This window comes from Lactuca serriola, chromosome 4, assembly GCF_051521515.1.
Source record: "Lactuca serriola cultivar US96UC23 chromosome 4, Lser_US96UC23_V15, whole genome shotgun sequence".
Classification (NCBI taxonomy): domain Eukaryota; kingdom Viridiplantae; phylum Streptophyta; class Magnoliopsida; order Asterales; family Asteraceae; genus Lactuca; species Lactuca serriola.
This window is the reverse complement of record NC_136411.1, coordinates 179,919,177-179,939,930: the sequence shown is the minus strand read 5'-3', so window position 1 is coordinate 179,939,930 and position 20,754 is coordinate 179,919,177. Positions and strand designations below refer to the sequence as shown.

General features: G+C 35.4%; 1 protein-coding gene across 1 annotated transcript; it reads right to left on the bottom strand.

Annotated features, from left to right (window-relative positions):
- Positions 1 to 17,995: 17,995 nt before the first annotated feature.
- Positions 17,996 to 20,559, bottom strand: LOC145100463 (uncharacterized). Its single transcript, XM_079037727.1, has 3 exons — positions 19,956 to 20,559; positions 19,033 to 19,451; positions 17,996 to 18,891 (listed from the first exon to the last, which is right to left on the bottom strand). Exons 1-3 carry the CDS (start codon positions 20,410 to 20,412, stop codon positions 18,073 to 18,075), a joined length of 1,695 nt encoding a protein of 564 aa, XP_078893853.1. The 5' UTR covers positions 20,413 to 20,559; the 3' UTR covers positions 17,996 to 18,072.
- Positions 20,560 to 20,754: the final 195 nt, after the last annotated feature.

The following is a 20,754-nucleotide window of genomic DNA, read 5'->3' as shown; positions in this document are numbered from 1 at the left end:
AGATTAGATGATAATCCCCAATTAAACACCCAAATGAGAAATTAGGGCTAGTACCCAACACAAATATTCACAATTTAGAAAAGGGATGTCGTAATCTAATTTGCAAATAATTTGAAGGTAAGTGAATGATGATTCACCAATTTCCACCATGAAAAACGAAAAAGAGTTTTAAGTTTTAAATGAATTGAAACTCCTAGATTCTTTTGAGATTCATTGAACTTTTCAATGGCATGTTTAAATCTCGATATTCCCTCCAAGTTTGTGACCGGGATACCGAGGATCACAAACAAGGTGTGAATAACCATGCAAATATACTTGGTACTCTCAATGTTACAAATCACCTAATCAGTGTGCCGGTTAGCCACACACGCTCCATTGATCTATGATAAACATTAAGCTACCCTTTGCCACCTTTGCTAGTCCCAAATTAGTGTGCCGGTTAATCACACATGCTCCGCTAACAACTTGGCAAGGTGCAAAGTGTAATTTCATGGAATAGCATCATTTCACGTTTTGCCTAAACTAACTAAGATTGGGAATTAATAAAATCATGTAGTTACTTTATACATTCATTATACTTACTAATGAGGAATTAGTTGCGCTATCCCACCCGTCCGGCTAATGACCCTCCACCAATCAAGGAAGAGGTGGGTGAGAGTGGACACCCATTAAACTATCATTTTATAGGTAGCAACCTTATACCCCCTTACAGATCAGCTTCGTGAATGAGGCCTACTAACGGTAAGAATAGCTTTATCTTATACATACATACATACATACATACATACATATATATATATATATATATATATATATATATATATATATATATATATATATATATATAATCATTATTTTTATAATATTATAATAGTATAAGGGTTTAATTTTAAACTTGTAAAATTATAGGGTTTAGAATTTAAATGTTTCAAAATTAAACTTTTAATCAAAATATTCAAATTAAAAAACTTGAGGGCAAGTTTTGAAACTTTTCAAAACTTTTTAGATCAAATTACAAATAATTTAATTAAACAATTAAATAGTGATTATCTAAATTTGACATAATTCAATTTCATGGCAAGATAATTCAATCACATAATTCAAATAAGTAAAGTTATCATATAAGGCAATAATTATCTAATTAATTGACAATTATCTTCTATTTGGATAAGGATAGTCATATCAATTTAATAAAAATCGGATTTTATTTATTTAAAACGTTTTTGGTTATTATCCCAATCCAAAACAGGCCAAAATCCAAAAAGATATGCTCTCTGACTCTCCGACTCACCAAGTCACTCTCTGGACTCGTCGATTTCATCTGACTCGTCGAGTTCATCAGGTAACTCGATGAGTTCATATGTCAGAGGGCGGAAATTTCAACTTTTCAAGCAATGAATGATCAAACAAGGCATCAAATACAATAGAAAACAGCCTAGTCTCTGATACCACTAATGGTTTTGAGTATTACATCAATCCTATGGTGCATATGTAAAACCTAAAGCTTTGGATTTAGGTTTTTGTAATTGTACATGCAAATCATCCAAAGCTTATAACCTTAGTACTAGCAAACAAAAATCGAAAACAATAACTAAAACAAGTTTAGATGATTACCTTTCAATTATAGCGAAAATCTTCAACCTTTGAGAGCGTTAGTATCACAAGTGTAATACCTCTAATCGATCACAAACACCAAGGCAATTGGAGAATGATGTAGAGAAGATAATGGAGGCTCAAAATCGGTTGGAACTCTTCTAAGGTTTCAAGCGGCCGATTTTGGGATGCCAAAGGGGTCTTTATATAACTGCAGAATTAGGGTTTGAGTCAGATACCTACCCTAGTTACTTAAGCCCTAAGCATCCCATAGGAATCTTCTATAATCAAGTCCTTGGACGAAATCTTATGGGCTATCCATAAGGATTTCATCCACCCTATCTTTAGGGTTCCTCAGCCCACTTTGCAACTATCTTATAATTACAATTCCAGTCCCCTTAGTCCAATTAATATATTTTGACCATAAAATTAATTCTTAATTAATTTTTGACCAATATTAATTAACCAATATGATTTCTCTTTTAACATATTATTCATATAATATATTAATAAACCATAATAATCTCTTTCTCCATTATTCATCCAGTCAAGTTGCTCTAATGAAGGCAATCCAAAATGACCATGCTTCAACTGGGTCAAGTACATACCAAATATAGTTTTGGACTTAGACACTAATCCAACACTCTTTCCATCAAGAGCTTGGAAGTTGTTCAATGGACTACAAGGGTATGTATTTTTGATATTCTTTATCTTGTGTTGCATTATATTTGGTTGAACATGTTTCTGACTATTGGGTTCATGTGTTACTTGTCTTCCTGTTTAGTTTGATTTTATTGTGCATATTTGTAGCCCTTTTGATCTTTATAACCCAAAAAAAATATTATAATATTTTCATTACATAAGTTTCGACTGGAATATGATATGTATACTTATGATATGTAAAAGCATCTTAGGAGCCGTCATATGCTCATGCTAGATAAATATTAATTGTTGCATCATATATAGCATGGCACGATATGATAAATGTTGATGAAAATAAAAGTTTATTTGTTCATGCACACATGTCTTGTATGTGAATTTTGTAAGAAATCATAAATCCCTCTAGATAAAATATTTTACAAGATACACCAAGATATTAGTTAGATAGTACCCCCCCCCCCCCATCATGAAGTAGTGATATTATGATGCCTCAACAATGGGAAGTTTCTTAGGATGATAGTTATACCATGTTGTGTTATGTCGTTCCTCTTAATTGATATTATGAATGGTATCTGAATTATAGAAACACCACTAAACAAAGAAGGGAGTTGGAATCCGACCAATTTCAATGATTTTCTTGTATGATTATTCATGCATTGAATTACACTGCATAATACTAAAAAAATTTATTTAAAGTAAATTTTTTTAGTGAATGATTTGACATGTGTGTGTATTGTATAAAAACCTATCTATCTCACAAGGCAGACTTTTTAAATGATAGGGTGTGAAATAGGCTTTTTTTCATTAACAATTAATTCTTGGATATCCTAATGATCATGTAAAGTCATTTTCTTATTGATATTTCTGCCATATATCTATTTTTCAATAAATTAAACATGGGATAATCCTTATGGGCACTTTTGCATAAAAGTGAAAACAATATTATTAGAGAGTATATGAAATGATCAAGATCTTATGAGTATTCAAAATATAAAATTTTAGTTATTTATATTCATACATCCCAAAATACGATAAGATTGAAAAAGTTACTATTTCTTTAGTTAAAATTGTTTATGGAAATGATTGCTAAGAAGCTTGCTTTTTGGAAGAACTGGTCATAAGGCTGTTAGACAGTATAGCTCCCAAATATAACTTTGTTGTTATAGTAAGCTTGGCATCCATAGGCAACTTGAGTCGCCAGGCAGCAAGAATTGTATTTTACAAGACCTAGAGCCGACCTTTTTTCCTTATTCGTTTATTCTTATCATCTTTTACACTACACTTCTAACATAACATTTTGTAGAGGTTTAGGTGTATTCCCCTTGACCTCAGAAGGGGGTGAAGCCCCCTTAACCCCCACCTTTCATCATGTTTGGGATCAAACTTTCGTCATATACAAGTGTGCTTTCCACCTCACATAATTTTTATTATATTAAAGTTTAAATCACCTATGCGACTCCTATTAATTCCAATTACACTAAATGACCAATAACACAAACATCACCATCAAATATTGTCTCATGTACTACTTTTATGGCACGTGTAACGACAAAAAAGTCAAACAAAGTACACATATTTTCATTATAAAAATGCACCTAAAATTTTCGCTTTTTATACTTTAAACCAACCGGTGCACTTTAGTATTCACAAGAAAAACAAGTAGTTACCAAGTACAAGGTACAAAATACATATAGGATCCCAAGTGAGTATTACTAAGTTTTATAAAACATGACATACAATTCACATTAACTAAACTAATAATTCTCCATAGCAGCCTTTCCTTTACTTCGATCAATATTTCCTAATTTTCATAGTAATATTCATAACATAAGCATAATATTAGTGAATAACTTAAATATAGCAATGCCACATCATAACATAATATTTATGTATAATAATATCAATTTAACAAACTTAGTAACAAACAACTAATTAATGATAAGTCCTCGTATACTCGTTAATTCTCTTGGGTATTGCCAACCTATAACTCATTTGGAAGCTCACTTAATGGTTACCTTTGTTACAATACTCATATGTGACCATGATCACCTCATATATTAAATTCCTTAAACACTCTTAATATGATAAACTTTTACTCTTTACAAGCCTTATAAAACTATATTTCATCAATAACACTTCTAATGGAAATTTGTACCAACATATATATATATATATATATATATACACACACACACACACACACATAAGTCCACTTTGTATATCACATTACATCGCATAAGTTACTATTAAATTACTTTCCTTGAGTCAACTAAGAAGAACTTGTTCTGGCTCATTGAATCTGTAAGACCCAAAAAGAGTATTAAAAATTTTCATTTAAAAACTATTAATTTCATTCATTGACTGTATCAAAACCTATCAATCATCACAATATTCCAAAACATCAGAGTAAAAATATATCAAGTGTGGAAATCATATGTGCAGGATGCTTTTCCATCACGTCGGGCCCTACCCTTTTGAACTGGAAATACCTGAAACCATAAATATAAACTGTAGGCATAAAGCTTTGTGAGCTTCCCAAAATACCACTTACAACATTCATATAATATAAAAGCACATGGATGTGTCAGTTCCATACCAACTCATGGGTCCATATCAAGCCAAAATAACAACAAGTAGTTGTGTCGGGTCCGAATCAAACCCCCTGGTCTGTATCAACCCCGAGTCCATAATAAATCTGAACCTAAATTAGCTCATTACATAAATCATACAATCACATAATACAAACTTATACATTTGCATAGAATTTTTACTCAAACAGTATCGTAGGTCAACCTTGGTGCCTTCGACCTACGTAAGGTGCTAAGAAGACTCACCTCACAAACAGTTAAAAAACTAGAATAACATGCTGCTTTGAAACCCACTCTACTGGTCACCTCTATTAATAACAATAATCAAAACTCAGACTACCATTCAAAAACATAAAACACTTGTAGGTCAAACCCTAGTCAACATCAAGGTCAAAGTCAACTCAGCCATTTAGGTTGACTCTGTCAGTACGTGGGGTGTACTCCTTGTGTACGTGTGGCGTACTTCGCCATTGATCGAGGATTGGTGAGCTGACCTCGTATGCGCATTGTACCCCTCGGTATGCCCAGCATACGTGGCTGCTCACCACCCATATTATTAAGTGCTTAATCCATAAAGCAGTTATGTCCAAATTTTAGATCTAGGAAACATATGATGTTCTTAACCATAAAGTTTCCAACTTTATGGTTTAGCATGGCTAATAAGACCTTATCTCCATAGACCATACTCTCTTAACCCATTAAGACCATCTAGCACTTGAATGGAGAGAAACTAGTGACCAAAAACCCAAATTTATGACTTAACACCCTTCAAAACCTTTGAAAAGAAAACTCAAATGCCTTGGAGTTCCTTTTACTCACAAAGACCAAGTTTGGGACAAAAGGGAACAAATTTTAGCTAAAAGTAGATCCATAAGATTTCTACACCATGGTTGGAGCTTTTTACCTCTTCCAAGAGCACAAAGGGAACAAGATGTTGGATCCGAAGCCTTGATAGAAACACCACCACCTCAATGCTCCTCCTTCTACTCCAAAAGCTCCCAATTTCACCAAAAATGGATCTACAAGCTCCACAATGCATTAACACTCTTTAGTATTTTGAAATGAGAAAGGAGGTTGACGATTAGAAGGTGCATGTGGTCATAAATGTGTTTAAATAGGATCTAACCCTAAAATTTAGGGTTTGCACCCTAGATACATATGCCCTGCATACCAGCGTACGCGCAACATACTAATGTGAACCCGAGTACGCCCTATCTACGAAGGTGTAAGCCCAATGTACTTCAGTTGCCTCCGAAATTATGAAATTGCCACTGTAGACCTAAATTGAAAATAAAGCATAATACAAGGGTTTAAAACAAATACCTGAATAATAGATGTTACAAGTCTGGCTTACGAAATACAAAATTACCACCAAGTCCTAAAAATTCTGCACCAGCTCTGGCTTGCGCTTCAACTGAAGCTCCAGCTCAATCTCCCACTTACAGGTCATCTCAATCATATCATTCAAGGTCTTGCACCCCGAAAACCTCACAAACTCCCTGATTTCATCACTCAACATGTAATGATACCTTGTTTTCTTCATCTCTTCATCTGCAGCGTACTACAGAACCAACAGAGCCCTTTCCTAGAACTTGGCAGTAATCTCCGCTATAGTCTCGGTAGTCTAGCGAAGGTGTTGGAACTCCCTCGCGAACTGTTGTGCCTCAATATCTAGTGAAAACTCCTTCTAGAATCTCTAAACAAAATCTCCCTCAAGGAAAAAGCTCGTTTGCTTAGCATTCTCCATGTCAGCATTTCAACGAGGGCTAGCGATAGAGTTCTTAACCCCGAAGAACTCACGAAATGATGGATTTCGAGCTCCAATCTGACCTGCAGAAATCTCGGCTTGAAAATTCCTAAGCCACTCATTTATTAGCTCCAAAATCCCCTCTTTTAAAGTACCAAACAGTACAGGGGTTGAATCCAGAATACTGTGAGTAACCACGGACGAAATGAACTCGTGCAGACACTCATCAATCAGTTATGTGCCCGAGTCATAACCTGAACTAGAACTAGAGCCAGAACCTCCTCGAGTAACCATTAACATCCTCCGAACTGAAACACATCATAAAAACAATTAGCAAAGGATTCGAGGGGACTCCTTTACATAGGCCTCCTTATAGTTTCCATATTTACACTCGTCTTATTTACAACTATGCTTTTAATAGTACGAGCCCAATACTACCTTTCACACTTACATGTACCTTCCTCAAGGTTAGTCCTGAATCCTCTAAGTCACCATACTAAAACTATAATTAATCCAATTCCATATGACAAAACATGTACTAGACTCTCCTAGGAATCCTCAACTCCCACCACTCACAATACGAAGAAGCTCAATCAACAATGTTGGTTGCCATAGCATGTAAGTTATACAAAAAATAGGATCACGTAGACTGTCAAATGATGATTCTACCCTAAATACACAACCATACAAGGAATAGAAAATGATGCCAAATTGATCATTCTAGAGCAATGTAATCCTAATCGTATACAACTTTGAAAGCTTATATTATAAATTAACTGAGTCAATAATAATTCCAAGTAATACATAGCATCAAGTTCCACAAGGCTATAAGGCATCACGTAAATCAAGAAATTCTATCATATGATTCCTACAGGTATCCTTAGCCCTAATCTACCATACAACTCTCATATCAAGCATACTACTCATAAGACATAAGTATATGTAATTTGGGAACCACTTACTTGAGGTCGGCTGATTGCACACATCGCACCCCCTTCTTCTTAAATAAAATCCTTTTTAAAAGTTTAAATTCATTTTTACTTAAGAAAAACTATCATTTCTTCTGTTTGAGTTCTAACACACCTGAGAGTATGCCCGAATCCCTCAAACCAAGGCTCTGATATCAACTTGTAACGACCCAAAAACAGTACCAAAATTTTGCATTTAAAAACTATTAATTTCATTCATTGATTGTACCAAAAACTATCAATCATAATCATATTCCAAAACATCAGAGTACAAATACATCAAGTGCAAAAATCATATAGGGAGGATGTTGTGCCATCATGCCGGGCCCTCGGTACACCCATCATACGTGGCTGCTCACCACCCTTCTTATTAAGTGCTTAATCCTTTAAGCACTTACATCTAAATTTTAGATTTAGGCAATATATGATGTTCTTAACCATAAAGTATCCAACTAAATGGTTTAGCATGGCTAATAAGAACTTAACTCAATAAACCCTAGTCTCTTAACCCGTTAAGACCATCTAGCACTTGCATGGACAGAAACTAATGACCAAAAACCCAACTTTATGACTTAACACATTTAAAAACCTCTGAAAGGACAACTCAAATGCCTTCGAGTACCTTCTACTCACAAAGACCATGTTTGGGAAAAAAAGGGAACAACTTTGAGTTAGAACTAGATCCATAAGATTTCTACACCAAGGTTGGAGCTTTTTACCTCCATAAGGTCCACTAGGGGAACATATGCTGGATCTGAAGCCTTGATGTACTCCAGCGACCTCTGAAATTACGAAGTTGCCATTGTGGACTTAACTTGAAAATAAAGCAGAAGACAAGGGTTTAAAATGAATACCTGAATAATAGATGTTACAAGTCTGGCTTGCGAAATTAAGAAATTGCCACCTGGCCCACAAAAGTCTACACCTGTTTTGGCTTGCACTTCGACCAAAGCTCTAACTCAATCTCCCACTCACGGGCCCTCTAAATCATACCATTCAACGTCTTCTCCCCTAAAAACCTCACAAACTCCTTGATTTCATCTCTCAACATGTCATGATACCTCATTATCTTCATCTCCTCATCTACAACGTACTGCGGAATCAACAGAGCCCTTTCTCACAACTTGGTGGTAATCTCCGCTATAGTCTCGGTAGTTTGGCGAAGGTGCTGGAACTCCCTCATGAATTGTTGCACCTCGATAGCCAGTGAAAATTCCCTCTAGAATCTTTGAACAAAATCCTCCTAGGTCATCACTGCCACTGTCGTTGTCCCAACAACTCGGGTAACCTCTTCCCACCAGTCTTGTGCACTATCCCTCAGTAGGCATGATAAACATCCCACCTTTTTCCCCTCAGGGAAAAAGCTCGTATGTTGAGCATTCTCCATGTCAACGGTCCAGCGATGGCTAGCGATGTGGTTCTTAACCCTGAAGAACTCACGAGCTCCACAAGCCTTGAACTCCCAAAATGATGGATTTCGGGCTCTAATCTGACCTGTAGCAATCTCGGCTTGAAAGTCCAAAGCATCTCATCCATCAGCTCCAAAATCCCCTCCTTGATAGTACCAAACAATACAGGGGTTGCATCTAGAATACTGCGATTAACCTCGGCCGAAATAAACTCGTGCAGACGCTCATCAATCGGTCATGTGCCCAAGCCAGAACATGTCCTAGACTCTCCTAGGAATCCTCAACTCCCACCACTCACAATATGAAGAACCTCAATCAACAACGTTGGTTACCATATGCATGTAAGTTATACACAAAATAGGATCACATGGATTGTCAAATGAAGATTCTACCATAAGTCCACAACCAAAAAAGGAATTAGGAAATGAGGCCAAATCGATCATTCTAGGGCAATACAATCCTAATTGTATATAACTTTGAAAGCTTATATTATCAAATAACTAAGCTGATATTAGTTCCAAGTAATACATTGTATCAAGTTCCACTAGACTATAAGGAATCACGCAAATTAGGAAATTCTATCATATGATTCCTTAAGGTATCCTTAGGCCTAAGCTAGCATACAACTCTCATATCAAACATACTACTCATAAGACATAACTATAGGTAATTTGGGAACCACTTACTTGAGATTGGCTAATCGCACGCATCGCACCCCTTCTTCTTAAATAAAATACTTTTTAAAAGATTAAATTCATTTTTACATAAGAAAAACTATCATTTCTTCAGTTTGATTTCTAACACACGTGAGAGTATGCCCGAATCCCTCAAACCAATGCTCTGATACCAACTTGTGACGACCCAAAAACAGTACCAAAATTTTGCATTTAAAAACTATTAATTTTATTCATTGATTATACCAAAAATTATCAATCATCATTGTATTCCAAAACATCAAAGTACAAATAAATCAAGTGTGGAAATCAGATAGGGAGGATGTTGTGCCATCACGTCGGGCCCTTCACTTTGATCTAGAAGTACCTTAAACCATAAACATAAATTGTAAGCATAATGGTTAGCTAGCTTCCCAAAATACCACTTGCAACATTTATATAATATAATAGCATGTGGTTAAGCGAGGTTCGTATCAACCCCTGGATCAGTATCAACCCAAAATAACAAGTAGTTGTGTCGGGTCCAAATCAAACCCCGGGTCCGTATCAACACCGAGTAATGACTTTGATCCCAAACTAGCTCAATACATAAATCATACAATCATATAATACAAACTCATACAATAACATACAATTTTTACTCATATAATATAGTGGGTCGGCCTTGGTGCCTTCGGCCTTCTTAAGATGGAAGAACAGTCACCTCACAGACAGAAGAAAAACTAGAATAACACTTTTCTTTGAAACCCATGCAACTGGTCACCTTTACGAATAAGAGTAATCAAAACTCAAACTACCATTCAAACACCTAAAATACCCCTAGGTTAAACCCTAGTCAAAATCCTGGTCAAAGTCAACCGATTTGACTCAGTCACTACGTGGGGCGTACTTTGCTGTTGTACTCTTAGGTATGCCCAGTGTAAGTGGTTGCTCATTATTCCTCTTATTAAGTGCTTAATCCCTTAAGCACTTACGTCTAGATTTTAGATTTGGGCAACATATGATGTTCTTAACCATAAAGTTTCCAACTTTATGGTTTAGAATGGCTAATAAGACCTTAACTCCATAAACCCTATTCTCTGAACCCATTAAGACCATGTAGCACTTGCATGGAGAGGAACTGGTGACCAAAAACCGAACTTTATGACTTAACACCCTTAAAAACCTTTGAAAGGACAACTCAAATGCCTTTGAGTACCTTCTACTCTCAAAGACCAAGTTTGGGACAAAAAGGGAACAACTTTGAGCTAAAACTAGATCAATAAGATTTCTACACCAAGGTTGGAGCTTTTTACCTCCATAAAGTGTACAAGAGGAACAAGATGTTGGATCCAAAGCCTTGAGAGAAACACCACCACCTCAATGTTCTTCCTTCTACTCCAAGAGCTCCAAATGGCACCAAAATGGCTCTACAAGCTCCATAATGTATTAACACTCTTTAGGGTTTCGGAATGAGAAAGGAGGCGGAAGATATAAGAAGGTGCACGTGGTCATAAATGTGTTTAAATAGGGTCCAAACCCTAAAATTTAGGGTTTTCACCCTGGATGTGTATGTTGCATACACTGGATGCGTACGCCCTGCATACCAACATATACGCATCGTAGTAATGCGAATCCGAGTACACCTTGTGTACGAAGGTATACTAATGCAATTATCTAAGCTGATATCAATTCCAAGTAATACTTAGCATCAAGTTCCACTAGGCTATAAGGAATCACACAAATCAGGAAATTCTATCGTATGATTCATAAAGGTATCCTTAGCCCTAATCTAGCATACAACTCTTATATCAAGCATACTACTCATAAGACATAAGTATAGGTAATTTAGGAACCACCTACTTGAGATTGGCTGATCGCATGCATCGCACCCCCTTCTTCTTAAATAAAATACTTTTTAAAAGTTTAAATTCATTTTTACTTAAGAAAAACTATCATTTCTTCAATTTGAGTTCTAACACACCTAAGAGTATGGCCGAATCCCTCAAACCAAGGCTCTGATACCAACTTGTGACGACCCAAAATCAGTACCAAAATTTTACATTTAAAAACTATTAATTTCATTCATTGATTGTACCAAAAATTATCAATCATAATAGTATTCCAAAACATCAAAGTACAAATAAATCAAGTGCGGAAATCATATAGGGAGGATGTTGTGATATCATGTCGGGCCCTTCGCTTTGAACTGGAAGTACTTGAAACCATAAACATAAACTGTAAGCATAATGGTTAGTGAGCTTCCCAAAATACCACTTGCAGCATATATATAATATAACAACATGTGGTTATGCGAGCTCCATATCAACCCCCAGATCAGTATCAACCCAAAATAACAACAAATAGTTGTGTCGGGTCCGAATCAACCCCCGAGTCCGTATCAACCCTTAGTCCATAATGACTTTGAGCACAAATTAGCTCAATACATACATAATAGTATCACATAATACAAACTCATACGATAACATACATTTTTTACTCATATAATATAGTGGGTCGGCCTTGATGCCTTCGGCCTACCTAAGGTGGGAATAAGACTCACCTCACGGACAGACAAAAAATTGGAATAACATACTGCTTTAAAACCCATGCAACTAGTCACTTTTACAAATAACAGTAATCAAAACTCAGACTACCATTCAAACACCTAAAATACCCCTAGGTCAAACCCTAGGCAAATCCAGGTCAAAGTCAAATGGGTTGACTCAGTCACTACGTGGGGCGTACTTTGCCGTTGACCGAGGATCGGGGAGCTGACCTCGTACGTGAAACCAATATTGTAAAACTCCCCGAGTTGGCCGATTACTCCTCCAAGTACTCGCTACTCAGTCCTCTACCGAGGGGAGTTATAGAATCCCAAGTACTTCCTGATCGTCCCTTTACTAAACTGAGTAGTGTTGTAAAACTCAGTCAACCCGGTGATTAATATGTATAATATACTTAATTATTTATTATTTAACACACTCACATATGATTATTACTACATATATAAATTCAACTTTCAGTAATTATTCACGAAGTTAAACCATTATGTGTTTTTCAGTTTTTGAGTATTCACATTTGTCTAATTTTGTTATATATTTCAATCAACTTATGATTTTATATTACAATTTTGACATATATAATTTCCCTAAAAATATTTCTACATGAATTACCAACTCCGAGTACTCTCCGGGTACTCCCGAGTACTCGCTACTCGGTAGTCGGCCGAACAGGTACCGAGTAATGAGTTCTACAACCTTGCGTGCAACATACCCCTCGGTATGCCCAGCGTACGCGGCTGCTCACCACCCCTCTTATTAAATGCTTAATCCCTTCAGCACTTACATCTAAATTTTAGATTTGGGCAACATATGATGTTCTTAACCATAAAGTATCCAACTAAATGGTTTAGCATGGCTAATAAGACCATAACTCGATAAACCCTAGTCTCTTAACCCATTAAGACCATCTAGCACATGCATGGAGAGAAACTAGTGACCAAAAACCCAACTTTATGACTTAACACCCTTCAAAACCTCTGAAAGGACAACTCAAATTCATTGGAGTACCTAGAAACTCACAAAGACCAAGTTTGGAATAAAAAGGGAACAACTTTGAGCTAAAACTAGATCTATAAGATTTCTACACCAAGGTTGAAGCTTTTTACCTCCACAAGGGGAACAAGATGCTAGATCAAAAGCCTTGAGTGAAACACCACGACCTCAATGCTCCACCTTCTACTCTAAAAGCTCCAAATGGCACCAAAAATGGCTTTAAAAGCTCCACAATGCACTAACATTCTTTAGGGTTTTGAAATGAGAAATGAGGCTAAAGATAAGAATGTGCATGTGGTCATAAATGTGTTTAAATAGGGTCAAAACCCTAAAATTTAGGGTTTATTCCCTGGCTGTGTACGCCCTGCGTACCAGCGTACACGCAGCGTACTAATGAGAATCCGAGTACGCCCTACGTATGAAGGTGTACGCCTGACGTACTCCAGATGCCTTCGAAATTATGAAATTGTCATCGGGGACTTAACTTGCAAATAAAGCACAACACAAGGGTTTAAAATGAATACCTCCATAATAGATGTTACAGAATCCCGCCACAATCCTGACTCCTCTCCCACTAAAATCTATGAAATAATACATGTCTCAAGTGTTACAACTCATTGTATAGTTTCTCTTATATTCCTTATTATATCACAACAATTAAAATCATAACACTAAATTATATAGCAATTTCAATAGCTTAACATCTAGATGGTTTAAGTGTCTTATTGGATTAAGACACCATCTCATTTTGTAATATCATTCTCTTTTCTACTAACAATTTCTATACTCTTCACTTTGGCTCAACTTTTTATCTCATTAATCAAATTTAAACGACTTTTTGGTTAAACTTAGTTGTACTCCATGAATTTATATCCTACAACACCATATTAAACATGATATTAACTTAATTTACTAAAATCATAAGTTTAGATTTTTATGGTTCATACCTATTTCTTCCCTAATTCAAGAAATTAGTTATGATTTAGTACTTAATAAGCTTCAAATCATGTTATTATATTATTATTTCAAATTAAAAGTTCAACATAAAATGCAATCATCATATTAGGGTTTACAAGCACTAAACCACATCAACTTTAATTAACAAGATTAAGTAGTATATATAGAGTCTTAATCTTGATTGAAGAAGTGCTTGACAATGCTTTATTGTCCTCTTTGATCTCTGCATGTTTCTCCTTCGAAATCCGACATTATACTCTTAGTTTTTCGTAGCCCTCTATTTGAGAACAAGTGGTATAAGAAAATGAAGACCTGTCTTATCCAAATTTTTATTTAATTAGTGACTTCACGTCCCAATAATCCTTTATTCATGTCGTATCCTATCACTTTGCACTCTCTTTTTGTCTCGTCGCGACTTCCTCAATACATATATTAAACATTCACTTTGGTCGCTAAAACTTATCACTGAAAGATCATAGCATTATATTTTCAACCGCATCGCGACTTTCCTCATTTGTGCCATGTTTCTTTATAAGTATGTTTCCCTCGGTGTTTATTTTACATCAATGTTTTTCTTGTCTCGAAAACATGTCGCGACACCCCTTGTAGGTAAAGCACGTCGCGACCTTTGTTGTAGTTTGTCATTTTTTGTAGATTCTCTATCGTACCCTTTATTACTACTATACCACCTCTTAATGGATTAAGCCTTTATTTTACTCAATACTGCCAACAATTATGCATCTCTCAACTCAAATAAATCATCATACAAATCAAATAGTTTTCTCAATTTTTATGTTGACCAGTATACCCTTCACTAACAATTTCACCATTTGAAGTACCAATTTAAATTCTAATTAACTCGTAACAATTATACTTACTCGGTTATGTTAAGGAATATCCCTTAATAAATTCTAGAAATTTAGTAGAAATGACAAAAACACGATTTTGGTCAAGATACATTACTTAATAACATTAAGTTAGTTTTATCACACATATACACATTATATACCTTATATTAACAAGAAAATAGGTGTCACAACATGTATCTCAAGTTCGGGTGAAAAATGAAAAAAAAAAATACTTTGTCTTTGTGTACATGACTATTTGGTATCACGGACTTGGACTTGCAGACATCTAGTTACTTTCTTTTGGTTATATAAAAATGTAATAATTTAGGAAGTTGACTAGAGATGACAATGGGGCTAGGGAATATTGGAGGGCCTCAATTCTCATCTCCATCATCGAATCATCATTCTAATCCTCATCCCCATTGGGGAATATGAATGGATCCCCCCGCCGCCCCTAACGGGGACCAGTAATCCGCAAATAGGGAATCGAGATTTATTTTTCTATTTTAATATAAAACTTTTATGTAAGGACAAACTAAAATTTAAATTTTACCAACATAAGTTTAAAGATTTTATAAAATATAAAATATTCATAGATTGCATTAAAAAACTATAAACAATTTTTCTATCCAAATTTAAATACATACGTAAAAATCAAGGAAAAATTATCAAAATGACATTTGATGCAAAATTGATTATCAAGAAGAATATATATATATATATATATATATATATATATATATATATATATATATATATATATATATATATATATAAAAGCTTAAATTAGATAAAAGAAGAATGAAAAATATAATTTTAACCAAGTACTTACTAATGAGGTAAATTATTTCGACCAAATTTTAGATAATATCGTAAATTTTACTATAAATATAAGTTTTATATAACTTTGAAAAAACATAATAAATGGTCCCTGTAGTTTCCCAAAACTTTTGACGATTGATCCTTATTGCTAACTCCGTTAACTTTGTCCGTTAACTAAAGGGCATTTTCGTCTTTTCATGATCACAGTGACCATTTATGAAGTTTTTATCATTATTATTATTATTATTATTATTATTATTATTATTATTAAAGGTCTCTCTCTCCAATTACAGCATACCATTGTTTTAGATTTATATGAACACATGACAAACGCATATAATGAAGTCAATTTTGAATCAGAATCCTTTTTCTTTCACAAAGAACATGAATAAAAATACTGAAGTTAATTTTGACTTCTAATTTTACAAAAGGAACATTATCGTTGATTCAGACTTTCAATTCTATTTCTGATCACTGATACTATCATGTCGGTATACTGATTTCAAACCAACATTTGGGTCTAAATTCATCTTGATCAATTATCAATTACTACGCAACCATAATATCTTTAATTTATCCAAATAAACAGATTCATATCAATCATCATCCAAACTCATCTCTTACTTCATCGATAATATCCACTTTTGAAATCATATCCATCCAGTATTTGAAAATTCCCATTTTGTTAATTAATACATGAACTATGACTCACAAAATCGACTTAATTAAGAATATCAACAAAGAATTTGAAAAACAAGTAAATCGATTACGATATGTTAAAATCGATTAGCAGATGCTGGTAGTAGATACACCATTCCTCCGGCAGATTGTGGAGACACATAAACCAAGAAATTGAGGTTTGAGGCCCTTCAAATCGATGGAAGACCCATCTGATTCAGTTTCAACCTCCATAAATCAAACAATGGTGCAGATGTTCTTACCGTCAATGATGGGTCTTCCATGTCACCGACCAAATACAACCATTGAACCTGGTTAAATATCCATGTGAAAACCACACACACAACTTCTGATTCTTCGTATTATCTGTTTCTTATTCTCCCTTCTTTAACCGAAAACTGATTTGTAGGTTTGATTTTTCCCTAATCCATTGCCGCCAAGCTGCAGTTTGCTACCGATCTTCGCTCGACTGCTATCGATCATCGGTGCCACTTCTCCCTTCCTCTACATTTACGTGGACCTGCTAAGATTTTTCTATCTGAAATGCCATCATCTGTCTACTACCACTGACCCTCGCCATCGTTAACTTTGTTTAGAAGGTAAAAAGAGACGAGAGAGGGACAGAGGGGTGGAAGAGATGAGATGTTGCGATTTGGCTGTTGTTCGAAATCTAGATATGCAGGGGTGGCGGAGACGAGAGGCCCTAATTGGGTGGTTCCGGCCAAGGATATCACCGGTGATGGTGGGCTGAGAATGTGATTAGAGTATAGAGGTGGTAGTGGTACTTTTAGGGTTCATAAAAGAGAAAGAAATGGTGTTGTAGTGGTAACGATAGAGAGAGAGACCTTTAATATTAAATAATTATTATTATTATTTTATTTTTAAATAAGAGAAAAGTTTCATAAATGGTCCATGTGGTAGAGAAAAGACAGAAATGCCCTTCATTTAACTGCCAAAAGTTAACGGGGTTAGCAATAAGGACCAATCGTCAAAAGTTTTGAAAGCACAGGGACCATCTATGACGTTTTTAAACCACAGGGATTAAACTTCAGATTTTCGGAAACCACAGGGACCATTTATGATGTTTTTCTATAACTTTTTATACATTAATATCTATTAGGGCCGGGTGTAGCGTCGCGGACTAGTGGTATCCACATAACCGTTTTTTTATTTGGAGTTTTCCTATCCTAGTCCTCATCCCCGTTCTACATAGGATTTCCCGGTCAAAACCGGGTGTGGGTTTTGGGTTTCCATAGGTATGATGAATTTTTTTCCATCCCTATGTTTGACCCGCTTTTGGATCATGTTTTTCTATGCTTCGGTTTGGATTGTCATTATTGCAAATATGGACAAAATTTTATGCTAATTTACAGGTATGTTTTTTGGATAGTTACATTAGTCACCTGAATTTTGGTTCAAGCTTGTTTTGGTTAGTTGGATTGATGGTATTTCCTTGAAAACATGTAGCATTCTGATGTTTTAATGAATAACCATGCTTCTATAAATGCATCTAAATTCCGAACATTTAGCAATTGCATAAACATTAACATAAAAAGATGTGGCTCCAAGTTACAATGAATATCTATCGCTGATCAGAGGGCATGAAATCCATCTGATACGCCACTATACACATCTGAATTTATTGAGAGGGAAGTGATATTAATGTGGTCTGCCTTGTGCTTCCTCCACCTGTATTTCTTGAATTGATGTCTAATTTGCATAACTCCTAGACCAAAGAAAACGGATCCAAGAGTCCCAAAACAGATAGACAGTAGAGCTTCTATAAACCATTGTCTCAAAGGACTTTTGTGATTGGACTCTGGCATTATCACCCATATCGATGCAATATATGCCACAGCCATGAATGATAACGCTACCCAAGTTACCTTATGAGCTGCCGCTAATATCATATTCAATGGCTTTCTCCGAAATGGAATAATACTAACTAGAACTACAACGATGGAAAGTGATAGAAACAAGGCAATGTGATTGCTTATGGCAAAGACCTTGAAAGCTCGTTTTTCTCCCATAACTGACTTTCCCTGTAAAGGTCCTTCCTGGTAGACACCACCGGGAGGATTCATTCCCGTTGTGAATGCAACAGTGGCTATCAAGATAGCAACTAGCGTTATTGTGTTTCTTGCATTTTGTAGCGCCTCTGTATGCAATTCAATATGCTCTCTTGTTGGGATATTCTTGCCTGGTTTGCTAAGTTTCTCATCTTGTACTGTGATTGGACTGGAAGAATTTATATATGCATTTATATCGGGTGATATGTTTAGGTGCGTTTCTTCTTTTAAAGGAGCTCCTTCAACGTGAATATCTGATGGGTTGACTTTGTTCATTGCTGTTGTAGGCAATTCAGATTGACGATTAGTTTGCTCATTTGTTTCACTGTTGTACTCTGTGAACTGCAATGAACATGAATGATTACAAGTTGGGTCTATGTCTTAAAATAACCGAACTACAACATAACTAGTGAGTTTATTAGAATGAAAAAGCATCGAGACTAATTAGGGCATATGGAATGAGTGAGGGGGAGGGATTCATACCTGATCATCTAAACCTCTAATCTGAGCAAGATGTTGAATGGTATTACCAAACTTATCAGGTTGATAAAACAGGTTTGTGCCCTTAAGGATACCATGTAGAAATTTGAAGGTATCAAACTTATTAGATCTTATGGTAAGATGAAACACATTTTCTCCTTGTTTTGACACAAGCTGCAAGGATGAGGGAGCTATGGATGAAAACTCCTCAATGATGGCTAGGTTCCCGTTCATTGCAGCTAAGTGCAATGGTGTGTAACCGTTTTTATCAAATTGAAAAGCTTGGTCGGGGTCCATCCCTAAAAGTGTTCTTGTAATCTCAAATTGTCCGTTTCTGCATGCGCCATGCAATGCCAAGGATCCGTTTTCGTCTTTCTGGTTAGCAAGATACGGACATGTTTCTAGCAACTTTTTAGCAATATCTACATCACCATCACATAGGTTAACCTAATAAAAAAAGGGAATTTTGCATAAAAAAGGAAGTCGTACTAGACTTCGTCTATTTTACATTTATGGGAAATATACATTAAAATATTTACTCATGATAGCAACATAATTTTCTACCCATTAAAGCAATCAACTTGATATACTTAAATTACCATGATAGCAACTTTTTAACAATATCTACATCACCAACTAATAAAATTATTACCCATGATAGCAACGTAGTTACAATTTTATACCCATTATCCAAAAAAATGTTTATTTACCTATTGAATATAATCGGAAGATGAGCGATAAGTTGAATATTGTAAAAATAATTTATATTTTTTGATTGTAATGTTGCAGATAAAAGAGGAACGATGTCTTGACCTCTATCCAGATGTATGCGTTAGTTAATTGTAACTTTTAAGTAGTAAAAGTTAATATAAAGTAAGAACATTAACAGGAATTATGCATATGAGGAATTGAGCTTGCATTGCTACCTGTTTGGCCTCTTGAAGCAGCAACGTGGAGACAATTTGCATCATCTATGATGTTCAACAACCAACTGGTGTGATCCAGAATGAAATTTACAATGTTAAGATGCCCATAACTACAAGCCATGAATAAGGCGCTCTGGTTCTCGCAATTGGTCTTGCCAGCCACCCACTGGTTCTCCTCCATGAGCCGCTCTACCACCATGTGGTGGCCCATGTGGCAGGCTTCATGGACTGGCGACTCTGATTTATTGTTCTCTGCAGTCACCATTTCTGGCCTCAGGTCAAGGATGAGCGACACCATCTCAACATTTCCGTTTTTAGAAGCAAGGTGTAGCAGGGTAGGGTTTCCATTTCCGATTCTTTTGTCAAGCACTTGCTCATCCTCTTCAACCAAATTCCTAAATGCAACCGTGTTGTTTTCGACGATTGCCTGCGTAACCATCCAATCTGTAACTGCCATAATCTATTTCCACTCGAAACTCGCAATAAGTTTAATTGATGATCAAACAAGTATCGTTGTGTATTTATGAACACTAAATGCCTTCCTTGATGTAAATTTCCATGAATGTTCTACTTGTGTGAAAGTTAAACTTCTAAACAGTTTCCATATTCGTAAGGAATGCCTCTTTTTGTTTCTACCAACAATTATTTTGATATTTGATAGTTATTTAAAAAATATATGTGATGAGATTTTGAGAAATAACTAAACAATTCTTGTAAGTTGTAATAGTAGAATTGCATTTTGTTTAAATGGCAATTATTACTAATTGTCCTTAACTTAGAAGCGTGTTTGGGATTTGTT